The following is an 18,153-nucleotide window of genomic DNA, read 5'->3' as shown; positions in this document are numbered from 1 at the left end:
AGTTTGTGTTTTACAATTTGTCATTGTATAAAATACTGGTAATTGATTAAAAGTATAATTTTATTCAATGTTTGTGGAAATCTGATTTTCTTCAGGTAAATCTGCAAATTATATAATGTATTTCAATTTTCAGGATATTGATTTATCTCCAGCATTCACCATCTTCTTGTCTACACGTGACCCAACTGTGGAATTCCCACCAGACATATGCTCTAGAGTCACATTTGTCAACTTCACTGTGACCAGGTCGTCACTTCAGTCCCAGTGCTTGAACCAAGTTCTTAAGGCAGAACGACCAGATATTGACGACAAGCGCTCGAACCTTCTCAAATTGCAGGGTGAGTGAGAATATTTATATTAATAATCAGTTCTTAATTTACAGTTTTTCTCATTTGAATCGATGGGTATCGAAGCCACACCGCATTAGAGGGAAAAGGCACATGGCCGAGACACTACGATAGAGGGGGTTGCAGTCACTTCTAAAAAAAGCTTCATACACTATTGCACAAGTTCCATTGAATATTAAAATATGTATTTTCTAGTATTTATTAATAAGAGCAAAAGTTTTAAAAACATGTATACAGTACAGTATTGGCATTGCTTGTATCAGTTGCCGAGTTGGACTGGTTCATCGGTACTGCTTGGCAAGGCATATACAGTACACTGTTTCAACCAAGACTTTTGTTTAGATAGTATATAGTACTTTTTTTAGTACTGATATAGTACTTTTTGTAACCATAGTATGTGGATCATCGTATGTATATTGAAATATGGACAGTTAGGTAGAATTTGGTACTATTCACTTCAGTCCAGAAAAAATAAGCTAAACACTAAACTTGTATATTACTAGGTCTAGTATAGCAAATAGGAATAATATTAGGCTTCAGAAATATGTTAGTCATAGGATGGTTAGGTTAGGTTTTATTAGGAACATAAATAAAAACCTTTACCAGTTTGTCCCAGTTCAGTAGTATCAAGTTCTGCTTTCTAATTGTCCATTACCTCCATATATATACGATGGTCCATATCGTTACTGTAAGTACTATTGAAACAGGCGAAGGGGCTGGTTCAGTGTTTGCCCATTCGGGAATTCTTTCTGGTTTAAACATTTATAATTTTTTTAGCTTCCTGGCATTTTTGTTTATACATGGATTATATAAATTTATTTAAAAAAAATATGGAAGGGAGTACCACCTCTGGCTGGAAGAAGGGGGGACCCTTAGCCTCGGAGGAAACCACACACTGCATTAGAGGGAAGAGGCTTTACTCCTACCACCCCCATTTATTTTTAGTAAAAAATTTCTTACATGGAAACTATTTGTTGCCATTGTATCCTGTGATGTGCTGCTGCTGCTTCCCCGAAGAAGAGAAACTGCTCCAGAATGTGAGCTTCCAGGGAATGGCATAGTGCTTACTTGTGGTGTTTTACGATATCCCTTATATGTACTGTAGTTTATTATACCATTTCACCTCCAGAAAGCATCTTGGTTATTTGTAGTGTGTCTAGTGATATTCAGGTTTAAAAATCAACTGGTGGAGTTGATTTTGATAACTGACTTCCAGGTTAGTCTCCTCCTATGTCTTGTTCCAGTGTGAATACTTGGCCTTATGCTGGTTTGTCACTTTGTCTCCTTTTGTTGGTTGTCTTGTATTCTGGGCTGTCTTACCCCACCATGGTGTGGATCACATTGTTCAGAGTTGGTTAATCACTCTTACTACTGGCTGCTAATGCTGCTCTCTCGTAATCACTCTTACTACTGGCTGCTAATGCTGCTCTTTCGTAATAACTCTTACTACTGGCTGCTAATGCTGCTCTCTCGTAATCACTCTTACTACTGGCTGCTAATGCTGCTCTCTCGTAATCACTCTTACTACTGGCTGCTAATGCTGCTCTCTCGTAATCACTCTTACTACTGGCTGCTAATGCTGCTCTTTCCACACCTTTTAGACTTGTTGTTGCTTTCGTCCTATTGTGTACTTGTGGAATGTACAAGACCGCTTGACTAGTAGTTTTCACATTAGAATATTTTCTGTTATCTACTCCTGTGATATATTTGTCCTCAAAACACTTTGTAAACTGAACAACAGGCATCCCATCCTCTTCCTTATCTCTGTCCTAATTGCATGAAAATATTAGTTCAGCTGTGACACCTTATCACAGCTGATAATTTGGTTTCACTTTTTCTTGTAATTTGCAATTACAACACCATCACTTGTTCTTGAATTTCTACCACAGTAATGTACTTTTTACATATTCAAGGTGTAATTCCTGTTTGCTTCTTGAAGCGTTGCATGACCATAATTTCGCATGTTTACTGCCATGCTGCGTTCGTTTTCTGGAAGTTGGGTCTCATATGCTTGAGGGGAAGCTAATCACACAGTTGCACGTATGCTGTGGTGGTTTTGTGCATACAGCAAGTTTTGTTATATACAGCTTTGTTGTCAGTATAGGTGTTGGTTCACAGGAGATTGGCAAAATTTCTAAATTTTCCTTATGAATATGATCAAGCCACACCAGGCAGCTGTATTCCTGTTAGCTTTACCTCCAGTTTTCTTGCTCTGTTCCATAGCAACTTGATGGCTTCCTTTTTGACCTCCCTAAATCAAATTATTTTTTGTTTTCATGCATTTATTCTCGTCTTTTTCCCACTCATTTTTTTTTTAGACAGGTTCCGTATCCATTGTTTTGACAACCTGCTCCTTCCAATCTTAGGCTGATGCAGCATTATATACTTTATTAATTTTAAACAGGCAAGCATTGTGTGTTGACCTTAAATGACACAATTATTTGACACAGGTGAGTTCCAGCTCCGCTTAAGACAGTTAGAAAAGAACTTGTTACAAGTACTGAACGATGCTAAGGGTCAAATTTTGGATGATGACTCTGTGATCACAACTTTGGAGACACTCAAGAAGGAAGCTGCTGATATTTCATTAAAAGTACAAGAAACAGACAAGACTATGAATGAAATTGAAATGGTTTCTCAGCAGTACCTGCCACTGTCGACGGTAAGAAATGGGTGATTAAAATAGTACACAATAATTCACCCTAAATATTACAGGAATATAAAACGTTTGGTATTTGGTATCTACATAAACAATGTAGATGATTATTAAAACATAATGTAGATGTTGACCAAACCACACACTAGTAGTGAAGGGACGACAACATTTTGGTCTGTCCTGGACCATTCTCAAGTCAATTGTGAGAACACAATCGAGTTGAGAATAGTCCAGGACGGACCGGAACGTTGTCGTCCCTTCACTTTTAGTGTATGGTTTGGTCAACATATTTCAGCCACGTTATTGTAACTCAGTGTCTGCATAATGTAGATGCTTATAAAAAGATTGAAATGGGGATAAGGAGACCAGTCACAACTGGCCTTGTTTATTCGCTATTCAGGCGCGTCGTTAAATGTCTTGGCATGCACACAACTTTTATAGACATAGTTTAGTGAACAGTTGAAGTTCCTACAAAAAATAATCCCCATATTTTTGGTCACCATCACCAACATAAAACACTAAACTGGGAAATTGCCGGTTCAAAATCGGTATATCTTGTTCTTTGACATTGACATTGAAAAACAAACATATGGTCCATTATTTGCATCCTAATTTAGTATCTTTGAGAACACTTTTGCTGTTCAGAGGAAGTAACAGAATTCACCAAGCATTAATCTGTTGGATATTATTTTCCTTGTTACATTGGGATATTAGATTTTACTCTGGTGCATATTTTTGTAACGGTTCTTTAACACAGTAATATGGTATTGGACACAAACTTGAACAAACCTCAGTATGTCAGGAATATGGATAGATCTGTAGTTTCTTTTATAGTGTTGTGCTGCTTCTGGTTGAGCAAAATATTACAAATTTTCAACCTTTTTTTTTTTTTTTTTTCTTTTTTTTTTACCCTGTTGTAGCTCAGTCGATTAAGGCAGTGTCTGGGATGCTCCCGGACACAGGTTCGAATCCTCGTCACGGCCCTTGTGGATTTGTTTTTAAATTCTTTTTGGTATCAATATAAAAAGTTTACTGTTATATCTGTAGGTAATAAATGAACAATGGTCATCCTTCCCTGAGCTTAATTAACACTTTCGCGCTATCTGGACGCGCCGGCGCGTCCCGTTTCGTCTAACGCTAACGCATAGTGGACATAAAGTTGAGTCCTCTTTTAAAATATTTGTATAAAATTCAATTTTTATCCGATTTACTTTGGGTTTGTTTCAAACTGCGCGCTATGAGGCTCTCTTTCTCACCACTAGGCTGCATGGTACAATAAGTTCATGAAAGGTGTGGATAACTTCGATCAAATGGTATTTTGTCCCAAACGGGTTGCAGGTGGGTGACTTTAGCCGTTTATACTGGTAATGCTTCCCCCATATCATGTATTATATGCATATGTCTGTTTAGGGAATTTTATTCCGATCAATATACAACCAAAAATAACTGTGTGCAACAAGTATAAACTTGACAAACATAACAAAAGTAAAAACATTTCGTGTGTGTTTGACGCTCACTGATATGTTCCAGCGTTGTTTTATATTTGGCGCTATTCTAACTTACGCTTTGTTGATATTTTTTACCTATGGGCACATAGAACATTCTATTGCGAACACATTGACACAAAAATGAATGACGTACATAGAAAATTAATGTCATGAGAGTGAAATAAGTATAAACTTTCAAAGCGCCGTGCGTCGTCCCGTCACCGATACCGGGTAACAATTTCACCACTTCCCACACTCTTGCGGGCGGGCCGCATCATTATTCTACGCTTATATTCATATCACCGTGTTGGGAATTTCATTGCGAGTCCATTGATACCAAAATTAACGCTGTAGAATAAGTGTGGAGGTGATTACAATCCCAAGAGTAAAAACATTTTGTTGCTGATGGGCGCTCACGGCGAGTCATCTTCGTAGTTATTTATTTGGTGCTGGTATCCCTATACGTTTCGTGACTTTTTTTACTGATGTTCTTCTAGAGAATTTTATTGCGAACACGTTGGTACCAAAATGAAATACGTAGCATGAGAACTAAGGTCAGAAGAGTAAAAAGAGTATACACATTTTTGTTTTTACGCTTAAGCGATAAAAACGCCGCGCGCACATTCGGTTGGCTGAGTGACCTTCGCGGAAAGTGCGAAAGTGTTAAGATGGGTAAGCAAATTTGAGTGGGGCCTAGAATTGCTAGGTACCGGGTAGTTATCACGTACTAATCTCGAAACAAAAGGAATATTGCAGATTTTTGTGTGGGAATATATTGCATTTAATTTAATTTTTCAGGCATGTTCCAGTATCTACTTTACCTTGGACGCTCTCCATCAAGTTCACTTCCTGTACCAGTATTCGTTGCACTTCTTCCTCGATGTGTTCACCGATGTTCTCTCCAACAACCCGAACATCAAGGACCAGACGGAATATGCTCGCAGATTATCGATCATAACCAACGATCTCTTCCAGGTAGGTGGTTGGCTCTGGTTTAATTTTGAACAACGCTCGTTAGGAACAGCATTCCGTGGGAATGTTATTCATTGTAAGCTATAAAATAATGAAGATTTGAATAATACACATTCAGATCTCCATGCTGTACATGTAGCAGTGTCTTGTACACTTTGTGCATTTCCCTGATGTGAATCAAAGCCAGAATCCACCTGTGTAGGACTTTACAAATTATCTAACGTTAATGTTTTGAAAAGTTACATAGTCTATAACTACACGTGTACTGTATTATATACAATTAATCATTACATTTCATTAACTTGGGCACTAGGAGACTCGAATTGCCAACCCCCCACACCATGGGGGGGGTCGACGTAAGCTCATCTTTTGGACAATAATTAAAAATACACGAGAATTGTTATTAATGAATGTGCTATTGTCTGTACCAAGGCAAAATTTGCCAGAACCCATTACAGTGTCATTTAACCAGCAGCACAATGTAAACGACATACATTATTACAATTGTAAAAAAAAAATTTATTTAAAAAATACGTACTAGTTATTCTTGGACTAAAGATACATTATGAGAGGGGTTACAAAACCAGTGACGTTCCCTGCATGATATTATGCAACCACCATTATAAATATATCTGCCCAAAACGCTATGCAAACGCTAATGTAAAAATACCAATCTTGTGTAATTTTGCCTACCCATTGTATCTTCTTGTAAATAAATAAATAAATTATTATTATTATGCAGAAACCATTGCAAGTTTAAACCATATAATGGCATTGCTGTATTGGAAGATATTGATCAAATTACTATGAATCACAGTTTGTGTAGCGCACATGGTCCCCGCAGAAAACATAAACGTACTTTCAGTATTCTATGTAGTATCTGAAGATAGTAATTAGTTGTAATATTATTGTAACTTTGGGTTTAAATAGTAATATCTTAAATTAGGTTTGAAGTGTAGTAATATCCTAAATTAATAAAATGTATAGATTTAACAAGCCTTAAAATGGCACTTGTACGGTGGGTGATGACAATTTTGCCGTGTCAGTGCGACCGATGTAAGGGGTAAATATTTTGCTTTTCTCTCCATTAAAGTGTGAATAATAATAATTATTAGTGACATTTTATTCAAATGTAACTGCTGAATATTTAAATGGAATTTCAGCTGCAGTGAGAGAATCGTGTGACAATTACCGGGTAAGGTGTCTGGATTAGCAAGGATGTTTCAGGAAAAATTGCAGTTTTGCAGTGTTGATGAAGTGCATCATTAAGACATGCTGAAGAATATGTTGTAAATATTATAATTACCACGTGCTTAATGCAATGCTTGTTACGAAAGGATTAATATTGAAATGATGATTTGCAGCTAACATACACGCGTGTTGCACGTGGAATGGTGCACACGGATCGACTTGTTTTTGCCATATTGTTGGCACGCATCCGTCTTCGTGGTGTGACGTCGGAGTCTTCTTACGACTCTGAGTTCCAGTTCCTGCTAAAGAGCAAAGAAGGCCTTTTGAGCTCCAATATTTCCGCCATGCCCGGTCTCACACCAGAACAGACTGACTCAATGTTAAGGCTGAGCAATAAGTGAGTATTGTATATTTTAGTCGCTGTTGAAATGTAGTTTCTCCTCTGGTTGTTGCTTATTAGTAATGGAAACTAAATTTGTTTTATTTCATCCTGTGATTGTTACTACACCGCTTTGTCTTGGCCTGTTTATAGATTTATTCAAAATTACATTAAACTTTTAGCTAATTAGATATTTTGTATACAATACAAGTGTGTAGTGCAAATGGAGTGAGGCCCTTTATGCTTCGGAGATGTCCAATGAACTTTCACAGCAAAAACAATTCTTTAATAGAGAATTTAGGGTTCGGGTGGTGATTGTGTAAGTTGTAACTTTGGCCTGCCCATACTTGTACCCTTCCTAGCTCCTCCTATCATGTGCGATAATTTTTAATCCACCCTCATGTAGTCCTTTCCAGGTGTTCTTCTGTCCACTTTCTAATTTTTTCACAATATTTTACCCAAAATTCATATTTGTGACACTAGTCTGTTGTTTAAGGCCTTGTGTTACTCTTTTAAAATATGCTAAGAAGGCTTCATTATCATTAGTTTTTAATCACTTTGACTTGCTCTACCTTTTTATGGCGAGGTTAACATTACTGCTCAATGAACTTTATCGAGAAATGGTGCCCAACCACTTGGATATCTTGCGATTACCTTGGGATGATTTCGGGGCTTAGCGTTCCTGCAGCCCGGTCTCTGACCAGGCCTCCTGGATGATCTGGGATTGAAACCCTGACCTGCATGAAACCAGACAGTCGCTCTACCGTCCAGCCCACTGAATGTGAAGTGTGTTCCTTTGTACAGTATGACAATGCATGAGGAGCACTCTACACATGAAAGTGGTGGGGTGCTGTTGTGGGTACTTCCTGCAATGTGATTGTACAAGTTCATCCAAGAAATATATAGTTTAAATATGATATATGGACACTAGTAATTTATTATGTTAATTTCTTTTAGTATATTACTCATTTTCCTCCAGGCTGATGCCTCCCCCTATCCCATGAAAGTGGGAATGGGCTAAAAATAATTTATATACTGCATATAAATGTAAACACCTTTTAATGCTTGCCTTTTTCAAATATATTGGATCTTTACAAGATCTTTAATGTTGTTTCTGATTCTAATTTACAGAAAATGTTACCAACATTTATTTTGCCATAAATATGACAGATAAACTTTCTTCTCCGAGCAGAGTGCAAGCTTTTGGTAACGTTGACCGATTTGTGGGCAATAAGGAGTTCCAAAGTTGGCTTGAATCTGCTTCTCCCGAGCTGCACGTGCCCACCATTTGGGAGACTGAGAGGCAGTTGACACCTATTGGTCAAGCCATGTACCAGGTGTTGGCTCTCCAAGCGTTCAGACCCGATAGGTTGTGTGCAGCTGTTAGCATCTTTGTCAATAATGTAAGTCTTTATAACATTTACAAATGTTATTTTGATATTAGAAAATGCATGGGCACTCTTTGTTTGGCGTGTTAGATTGTAACATTTCATATATTGAGTTTGAACATTGAACTTTACAAGTGTGTGTGATCATATGAACAGTGTGTTGGACTATGTTGCATCCGTTGGTGTGGGAAAAAGCTATCTACCTGTTGACGATTCCGAGGATCAGCGTCTCTGCTGCCTGGTCTCTGACCAGGTCTCCTGGTTGCCATGTTGATAATACGGGGTAGATTATCTGTACTTAGGAAAGTAGATTATCTACTTAGGAAAGTAGAAGTTATGGAAGCAAGAGTGGTTAAATACACATTACAAGGAAGCCAAATACTGGATAGAGAATGCATGGAAAATTTACAGGCAAACAGGGAGGTACCAAGGAGAGCAAGTTAAGAGTATACTAGGAGAAAAGCAGAGGCATGTACAGGAATTGGAGGAAGAGAAGGATCTATATTTGGATATATTGGAGGCACATACAGGCAAAATATTGTAGCAATGTTTTATTATGGACTTAAACAGACTTGTTCAGAACACAATTAAATACACTGCTTGTCAGGCTTTAAGTATGCAACACTAGCTGTAGTTATCACCTTGTGAAGCACAAAGTCCAGAGATTTGCTACAATACTAGTTTCAGAAATGTAGCAGGCTTTGATGCCACCCACTTGAAGTCTCTTCCTCATTACATCTCTACAGTATTGTACAGTACTGATTGTAGAGCAGAAATGTTTTTTTGTATTTTTGAACATGCTTCATAATGTGTATCAAGATGCTGGTATAAGGACAAGGGATACCTTCTTCAGTTAGCTGTGATATCTGTGATTGAATTTGTATTCTTATTGCAGGTGTTAGGTGATGGTTTCTTAGCCATTGGAGAACGTGAGGTAGATATGGCAGGAGTCGTTGAGAATGAAGTTAAGGCCAACACTCCAGTACTTATGTGTGCTGTTCAGGGCTTTGATGCCTCTGCTAGAGTTGACGACTTGGCAACTGAGCTGAACAAACCAATCACAGCTATTGCTATTGGGTCAGCTGAAGGCTTCAGTCAAGCAGAGAAAGTAATCAACTCTGCAGTTAAAAATGGAAGGTTAGTTACCATTGGTATAATCTTAATCTTTTGTCTTGTGCTTAGTTATTTGTAAATGTTATTGAGAACTCTTCCATTATATATAATACGGTACAGTAATTAATTTTTCTTAAAATAGGTGGGTGATGCTGAAGAATGTACATCTTGCTCCTGGATGGCTTGTGCAGTTGGAGAAGAAATTGCATTCACTCCATCCACATCCTCAGTTCCGTCTATTCCTAACAATGGAAATTACTCCTCGTTTACCAGTTAACCTCTTGCGTGCTGGTCGCGTGTTTGTCTTTGAGCCTCCACCTGGCGTGAGGGCTAATTTGATGCGAACTTTCAGCACCGTAAGTAATCTTAAATATTTTATTGGAGTTATGTGAATTCTCCTTCATTCCATGCATTAGAGACTAAAAGAAAACTGACACCAATGTTTGCCGACTCATTCCTACTGACCGTTTTGGTGTCGCATTAATTACTCTCCATGTGGCTAAAGTTACTGTATATAAACTCAAATACTCAACCTCTCACAAGTCTATTTTTAGACTGTTTTCTCTCCAGAAATTAAATGGCATTGTTAACATTTTCAACTAATAAACAGAAATACATGATATTTCACTTGACATAAACTTCCATAGTAATGCTTCACAAGCATGTGTGTTTATACAAGTTACAATTATTGCATATTTTGTGTTCATGCCACATTTGCCTAAATTTGAAATATATACAGTGCATGGGAAACTAGAGTACAGTATTGTATTTTGTTACACATGCGTAAAGTTACAAATGTTTACAGGTACCAGCATCGCGTATGATGCGTGCCCCCAGCGAACGTGCGCGGCTGTACTTCCTCTTGGCCTGGTTCCATGCCATCACTCAGGAGCGCTTGCGCTATGCTCCTCTTGGTTGGGCCAAATATTACGAGTTCAACGAGTCAGATCTGAGAGTAGCTTGTGATACGCTTGACACGTGGATTGAGGCCACAGCAATGGTAGGTGTTCAACATTGCATTCGTAAGGTTTTAAAGAGGATTATATAATGTATTCAAATGTAAATGTCATCACTGTTTCTGTATAAAATTTTGTTTATAGGGACGAACAAATCTTCCGCCTGAGAAAGTACCGTGGGATGCTTTGGCCACCCTAATGTCCCAATGCATCTATGGTGGCAAGATTGATAACGAATTTGACCAGAGACTCCTTACCTCGTTCCTCTCGAAGCTGTTCACACCCAGGAGTTTCGACCCTGATTTCCCACTTGTCATCAATGTTGATGGTGAGTTTATTAATATTTTAAAATACCATTAATGTACAAATCCACAATGGCCATTAATGTACCATTAATGTTTTAATATCAAAAGTTGTCTGATTATTAAATTCTATAAATGGTGCAGAGATTTATCGCTCATTGTTATATTTAAAGCATTGTAATATTTTGTATGCAGGTATTGAGGGTGAGAATATCACAATGCCAGATGGTATCAGGAGAGATCAGTTCCTGCATTGGGTTGAATCTCTGAGTGATCGGCAGACTCCATCATGGCTTGGGTTGCCAAACAACGCCGAGAAGGTTCTTCTCACCACCAGAGGTTTGTGTTCAGCTGAACTCATTATGTTTGTCACTAGTCCATTATTTTTGTTTGTCATTTTTTGTTTCCATTAAAAAAAAAAGCTGCCATATATTATCTCGCACGATGAGCCGGAAATAATTAAGAAAAACAGTTCGTCACTTTTGAAGTTGTGATTTGAACAGTTCAGTAATTTATGCGTTATTATGCATGGTGTAAATCTCATGTCAAGTCAAAATTTGTCATGTCATAGAACTTATAAGTTTACATTTTGATATACATTTTACACTGTATATTACATCATCAGTGCTATTTTTTTATACCACAGATCTTGCCTTAAATTTATATACTCGAGCTAACATTTCTGGATTTAGCACTGCATTTTGACATCTTTGAATACTAGTATAATTCCTATTCAATTATTAGACATGTAGTGCTAAATTCCATGACCTCGTGTCTGCCGGAGTATTTTAAACCCCTTACCACTTGTAAAATTTGTTGAGGTACATTACCTTCCTGGAGCCTAGCTCCGTTTTTTATTGACTGTTCTTGAGGTTATCTTGAGATGATTTCGGGGCTTTAGTGTCCCTGCGGCCCGGTCCTCGACCAGGCCTCCACCCCCAGGAAGCAGCCCGTGACAGCTGACTAACACCCAGGTACCTATTTTACTGCTAGGTAACAGGGGCATAGGGTGAAAGAAACTCTGCCCATTGTTTCTCGCCGGCGCCCGGGATCGAACCCGGGACCACAGGATGACAAGTCCAGCATGCTGTCCACTCGGCCGACCGGCTCCCTCACTGTTCTCAATTGTCATTTAGTAAAGCTTTTGTCCACATTGCCTAAACAGTCTTTTAAAACCCCAAGAGAAGGATCAGTTATGTGTGTTCCAAATATAGAATGACCACTGGTTCCTTAATGCTGCAGATCAATATTTTTTAATATTTTGTCGACAGGTACAGACATGTTAAGCAAGTTGTTAAAGATGCAGGTGCTAGAAGATGATGATGAACTGGCCTACGGCGGAGATGAAAGCCCTGGCACCGAGCGCAAGAATGTGGAGGTAAGAATAGCAAAAGAAAATACTTCTTGGGATTGATGCAAGATGTGGTACCTTGAGGCTACCTTGAGGTGCTTCCGGGGCTTAGTGTCCCCGCGGCCCGGTCGTCGACCAGGCCTCCTGGTTGCTGGACTGATCAACCAGGCTGTTAGACGCGGCTGCTCGCAGCCTGACGTATGAGTCACAGCTGGTTGATCAGGTGGTAGAGACTTGAAATGAACCTTCTTGCCGTTTCTCCACCAGTCTGATGAATGATGGAGGCAACAAGTAAAGAAGTGGCAATAGTTAAATTATAATCTGAAGAAATTACAGCAGTGCAGCTGAAATATAAAAAAAAAAGATTTCCCATTCTAGATATTGTTGTATAGATACTAAAACATGTTTCATCCTCAGGGTCGACCTTCGTGGATGGTGACACTTCAGCAGTCTGCCGTGACTTGGCTCTCCCACCTTCCCGAGTCACTTAGCACATTGCGTCGCACGTTGGACAATATCAAGGATCCCCTCTATCGTTACTTTGAACGCGAGGTCAATTCTGGAGCCAGGCTACTTCGTATTGTGAGAAGTGACCTCAGTGATGTCATACTCATCTGTAAGGTATGTTCAATGTAATACTTTGTCCATATGACAAATGCTCATTCCTATCACCAAGTTGCTGGTGATAGAGATGCACTTATTTTCCCATCCATACAGAGAGTACAATTATCTTTGTTTCTTACTCCATTGTGTTTAAAAAAAATATACAATATCCTCTATTTTATCTACAATTTAAATGAAACATTTGACATGTTTTGTGTCAAACGTTTCCATGCACGTTTTGTCCACGGACAAAATACAAATGAGTCAAAAAACATTAAGATGAATGGGTTGTAAGTAGAATGCAAGGAAACGTCATAAGCCTCTTCCATCTACAACTTCAAGAATAGGTAAGACAAAGAATTCAAATGACAAGAACATTTAAAATACACTAATGATTGTTGTACCATAAATGGTTGTATTTAATATTGACATACAATGAAAAATAGTTCACACAGGATATTGGCGGTGTCAGGTTGTCAACCGTTCAAAGGTCACACCTTCAGTGTTAATGTTCACAGGTCTGGCAAAGGTCAGGTTGGGTCAAGTGACCTTGCCTCTGTGCTAAGCTTTTCAGTTAGGGCAGTTCTATGGCCACTACAAAACAGTACCTTATAAGCATCATTAGGAATTAACTTCATTTAAGTATCAGTCATATAAGGAACATGATGAGCCTGTACCCAACTGTGCTAGTGCCTTCATGTGATTAGGTGACCTGATCTTCCATGTATCAACCTGTTAATCAAACACATTCCAGATGTGAGTCAGGCTAAGAATGAATGAATGCTGATGGAGTGTTGTTCTTGAAAAAGGCAGTTCCAGCATGGCTGTTGAAGGTTGAAACACTAGTATTACCAACTACTGGTTATGCACAAAGTTGGACCAGGTGCAGAACTTTGAGAATGTTAGCCTTGAACATAACAGTAAGACCAACAACGTCATGACGGTGTTGGAGGCTCTGATGTTAAGACCGTTCACACAAGATGTGGTCGAGACTTGAAATGAACGTTCTTGCCGTCTCTCCACTTTGTCCAACAGTCTGATGAATGAGAGGGGGGGGGGGGCAGGTGATCCAGGAAAGGGATGCATACTCTAGATGGGAGTGAACTTGTGCTTCATATAAGGTTTTACAACCCCTGCTGTTAAGAAGGTGCGAGATGTGCTGTAGGGCTGTAAGTTTCCTAGCTGCCTTCTGAGTTAGGTTAAGCATGTGGGTCTACATTGTCACTGAAGAGTCAAACTTCATTCCCAAAATGTTAATATCATCTGTGAACTCTAGGTTTTTGTCACCCATTTGCAAGCCTGTCCAATTTGCAGTCTAGTTATCATTGCTTGTGTTTACTCAGCCACAAATGTGACCTGCCATCTCCTTCCCCAGGTAGAAATTACTGAAAAATTGCAGGCGATGAGTCACAATAACGTGGCTAAAGTATGTTGACCAGACCACACACTAGAAGGTGAAGGGACGACGACGTTTTGGTCCGTCCTGGACCATTCTCAAGTCGATAGAGAATAGTCCAGGACGGACCGAAACGTCATCGTCCCTTCACTTTCTAGTGTACTGAAAAGTTAATTGATGAGCCTTGTAGCAGTTGGGAGTCTTCCTTTTGAGCCCCTTTTCTCACTTACATTTCAGGGTGAGAAGAAGCAAACTAACTACCACCGAACGATGGTCAGTCAGCTGGTGAAGGGCATCATTCCGGACCAATGGAAAGCCTATACAGTTCCTCGTGAAGCAACTGTTATTCAGTGGGTCACGGACTTTTCTCAGAGAGTTCGACAGCTTCAAGAAATCTCGCAACAGGTTGCACAGTTTGGAGCTTCTGAACTCAAGGTAAATACCAGTTTATTGTATTGGGAGAATTCTTAGGAATTTTTGTTTATATGTAAGGTAGGATATAACTAGTAAAAAATATATATAATGGTTACCTATAGTTTTTTGTGCTCTTAGTAATTTTTTTTTAGCCAAGATTCTAAAGTGTCAAGTGTTTTTTTTTAATTTCTTTAAGCTAAATTGCAAATATCCTTTTCAGAATGTTACCGTATGGCTTGGAGGGCTCTTTAATCCTGAAGCTTATATTACGGCTACATGCCAGTGTGTTGCTCAGGCTAATTCCTGGTCACTGGAGGAACTCATGCTGGAAGTTTCAATTGCTGATGCAGAAGGTCAAGTTACTGCTCGGGGTGGATTTAATGTCAAGGGTATGTTGGAACTGCGCTGTTTTAAATAAGTCTTAATTACAAACTTGTATTAATTACTGCCATGCCTATTAATTTATAAATAATTTTTAAATGCAAATTTGCTTGCTAACTTTAGCCCTTGTATGTCTTCAGACTTGCTACCAATCATGGGCTGGTAAAAGTCCATATGAAGACGAGGAGTCACAATAACATGGCTGAAATATTGACCAGACCATACACTAGAAAGTGAAGGGACGACGACGTTTCGGTCCGTCCTGGACTATTCATGACACTTGATAATGGTCTAGAACGGACCGGAACATTGTCGTTGTAGAATTTCTGACGAGTGGTTTGGTCATCACTACTACTGACAATAATACTACTGTAATAATTATTCTCTATTGATCAAAAGTAGCTTAATGCCATTCAGTATGAAAAAATGCACAAAAGTTGATAATTATAGTTGATGCATAGAGAGTGACATGCAAAATTCATGTTCTAGCCTTCGGAATGCACATCTGCCAACACTTTAATTGCATACAACCTCTTGACCGTTTCAGTTGTTGATTGTATTATGTCAAATATTTACAACTACAATCTAATTTAAGTAATATTATTGTTTCCTTTCAGGCTTGAAGCTACAAGGTGCCGAGTGTGTTAACAATGCCCTGCAGCTTGCCCAAACAATAATGACAGATCTGCCCATGGTTATCCTGCATTGGGTACGTCTTGAGGTCACCGAAACCAACAAGATAACTCTGCCAGTGTACCTTAACGCCACAAGGAGTGACATTCTCTTCACCGTGGAACTCAACATGGCTGCTAACCAGAGCGCTCATAGCTTCTATGAGAGAGGTGTGGCTCTCTTGGCATCAGTTAGTCTTAACTAAATTCATATTATTGATTAGGTTTAGTGCCAGAGTTAATTTAAATATTACTTCGACTATTGAGGATTAAATTAGTGGGAATTGCTACTTTTCATCTGATAAGTTTAAACATTTTGTAAATTACCCAAAATTAAATAGCATGATGCTTCTTACTCAAGGAAAAAATTAGTTTTAAAGGAATTTATCGGCAATTGAATATTGATGTAATGAGATAATTTAAAATTGTGTAAAATATTGTACTTTAAATATAATTACTGTAAACATTGACTACTTCACATTTTATTGTTTTTAGCCAGAACCAAATACATATAATTGAAAATAGTTTAAAACATTTCTTATTTACATAAAAATATTCCCTCTCTTGCAAATGAAATATAAATTGTTGCATAGAACTGCCAAAATGCTCTTTTTCACCTATATTGAAGAAGAATGGAAGTACACTGCAACAAGAAACAGTCCCCGAGAAGTAGGAAGGGTTGTGTGTACTCGAAACACTTAGGTAAGTAAAACAGGTTCTAGACTGTCACAATAACGTGGCTGAAGTATGTTGAGAATGGTCCAGGATGGACCAAAACGTCGTCGTCCCTTCACTGTCTACTGTGTGGTCTGGTCAACAAGGTTCTAGATTCACTAAGCACCATGTTTCTTTTTCTAAGTGGCTTTGTCACAAAGCTTCTTAGGAAGATTAAAAATTCTATTAATGATTCGGAAAATATTTTGTGTAAACTTATTAAGGGTTTGGTTTGAGATCACGTACCTTTCATTTGGCAGCTCGGCTGGAGAACTGACCATGTCTTTAACCAAATCCCAGAACCAGCCACAAAACAAATGATCAGCTTCCCAGTGACCCCAAGCAATAAGTGCATCAGACATAACAATTCGTGCTATTGAATAGGAATGCCTGACGGCCGTACCAAGACCCAAGTTGTCATGACTTGTGGCAGATACTGGCAGGGCAGAGCAGTTGTTCAGATGTCTGCTAGTCGTCAAGGTTGAGTAATCCAAGTGACATTTCATTGGGATTAACTATGAATGTTAGTTTCTGTTTACACTTTTCTTCAAATTCATTTAAGAGTTCATTTAAGCATTTATTTACCACAAGCTTGGCAACGTTCTCGTGTTCTTACAGCTCAATGTGTGAAGAGATCCACAATAATTTAACTTTGATCCCCTTATTAAGTATGTATATACAGTATTATGTCTGGCTTGAGAGACGAGTTTGTTGCAATTTGATTATTAGCTTCTTAAAAATAGTAATGAGGAAAATTAAGTGACCTAGAAGTTTGGTAAGTCAAAATACAGTGGTACCTCGCATAACGATCGCCCCAAAAGACGAACATTTTGGGTAACGAACGGCCCGATCGGCGTCAAATCGTCCCGTATGACGAACGCTGGTTTGAGTAACGTCAACACCACACGGTGGGGTCGCGCTGCTTCTTGCACATTCTTAGACGCCTCCGACGATGCACATAAATTATGTTGTTCTTGTTTAAAGATGCTAATGATGCTGGGATATAAAAGGGTGACTGCTGAGATGTTGCAAAGCATTGACGTTTTTGTAGGAAAAAAGAAATGAAATGTCTGATATACAACAAATGTCAAAAAGGTTCGTTCGGTGTTCGGCAGGTAGGCTGCTCCATTATAACAATCTTTCTTAATTTGTTTCAAATGTGTTCCATTTGTTTTTTATTTGTCATTTACGTCTCAATAATGGAGAAGCCTACCTTACATACACTGAATAAACCATTATGACATTTTCCTTTCTTCAAATGTGTTCAATATTTATTTTTCATTTGTCTTATAGCAAAAGGTTCGTTCGGTGGTCGGCAGGTAGGCTGCTCCATGTTTCTTACATACAAAAAACGTAAATAATAAAAAAAATGAAGAATTTTGAAAACCAGTACAAATGTCAAAAAGGTTCGTTCGGTTGTCTACAGGTCAGCTGCTCCATGTTTCTTAAATAAAAAAAAAAACGAAAAATAAAAACTGTTGAAACAATTTGAAAAATGGACAAATGCCATAAAGGTTCGTTCAGTGTTTGTCGGGTAGGCTGCTCCATTATTGAGACGTAAGTGACAAATACAAAACAAATGGAACACATTTGAAACAAAGAAAGATTGTCATAATGGAGCAGCCTACCCAACAAACACTGAACGAACCTTTTGCTATAATGAATATGAAAGACAAGGGCTGCTGGCTGGGTTAGTACTGCGTGAGCAATCATTTGTAGCACACGTGCCTCTGGCTCTCAAACACCTGTCCCACACGGTGTTGAAGGACTGCGCTCAGTCGGTGAAATTCAGGCCCTATTGTTTGAAGAACATAAGGGTCATAACATTGGTG

General features: G+C 38.6%; 1 protein-coding gene across 1 annotated transcript in view; it reads left to right on the top strand.

Annotated features, from left to right (window-relative positions):
- LOC123746715 (dynein heavy chain, cytoplasmic-like) overlaps positions 1-16,139 on the top strand; it is a 76,237-nt gene extending 60,098 nt beyond the window's left edge. Inside the window, 15 exon segments of the mRNA XM_069316779.1 lie at positions 134-338; positions 2,798-3,009; positions 5,289-5,465; positions 6,827-7,050; positions 8,225-8,435; positions 9,316-9,557; positions 9,676-9,889; positions 10,339-10,533; positions 10,634-10,817; positions 10,987-11,130; positions 12,063-12,169; positions 12,560-12,763; positions 14,379-14,576; positions 14,776-14,944; positions 15,554-16,139. Of these exon segments, the coding sequence (XP_069172880.1) occupies positions 134-338; positions 2,798-3,009; positions 5,289-5,465; positions 6,827-7,050; positions 8,225-8,435; positions 9,316-9,557; positions 9,676-9,889; positions 10,339-10,533; positions 10,634-10,817; positions 10,987-11,130; positions 12,063-12,169; positions 12,560-12,763; positions 14,379-14,576; positions 14,776-14,944; positions 15,554-15,813 (2,946 nt within the window). The 3' untranslated portion in view covers positions 15,814-16,139.
- The last annotated feature ends 2,014 nt before the right edge of the window (positions 16,140-18,153 follow it).

This window comes from Procambarus clarkii, chromosome 85, assembly GCF_040958095.1.
Source record: "Procambarus clarkii isolate CNS0578487 chromosome 85, FALCON_Pclarkii_2.0, whole genome shotgun sequence".
In the NCBI taxonomy this organism is placed as follows: Eukaryota; Metazoa; Arthropoda; class Malacostraca; order Decapoda; family Cambaridae; genus Procambarus; species Procambarus clarkii.
The sequence above is the reverse complement of the archived record's forward strand: the minus strand, read 5'-3'. Positions and strand labels throughout refer to the sequence as shown.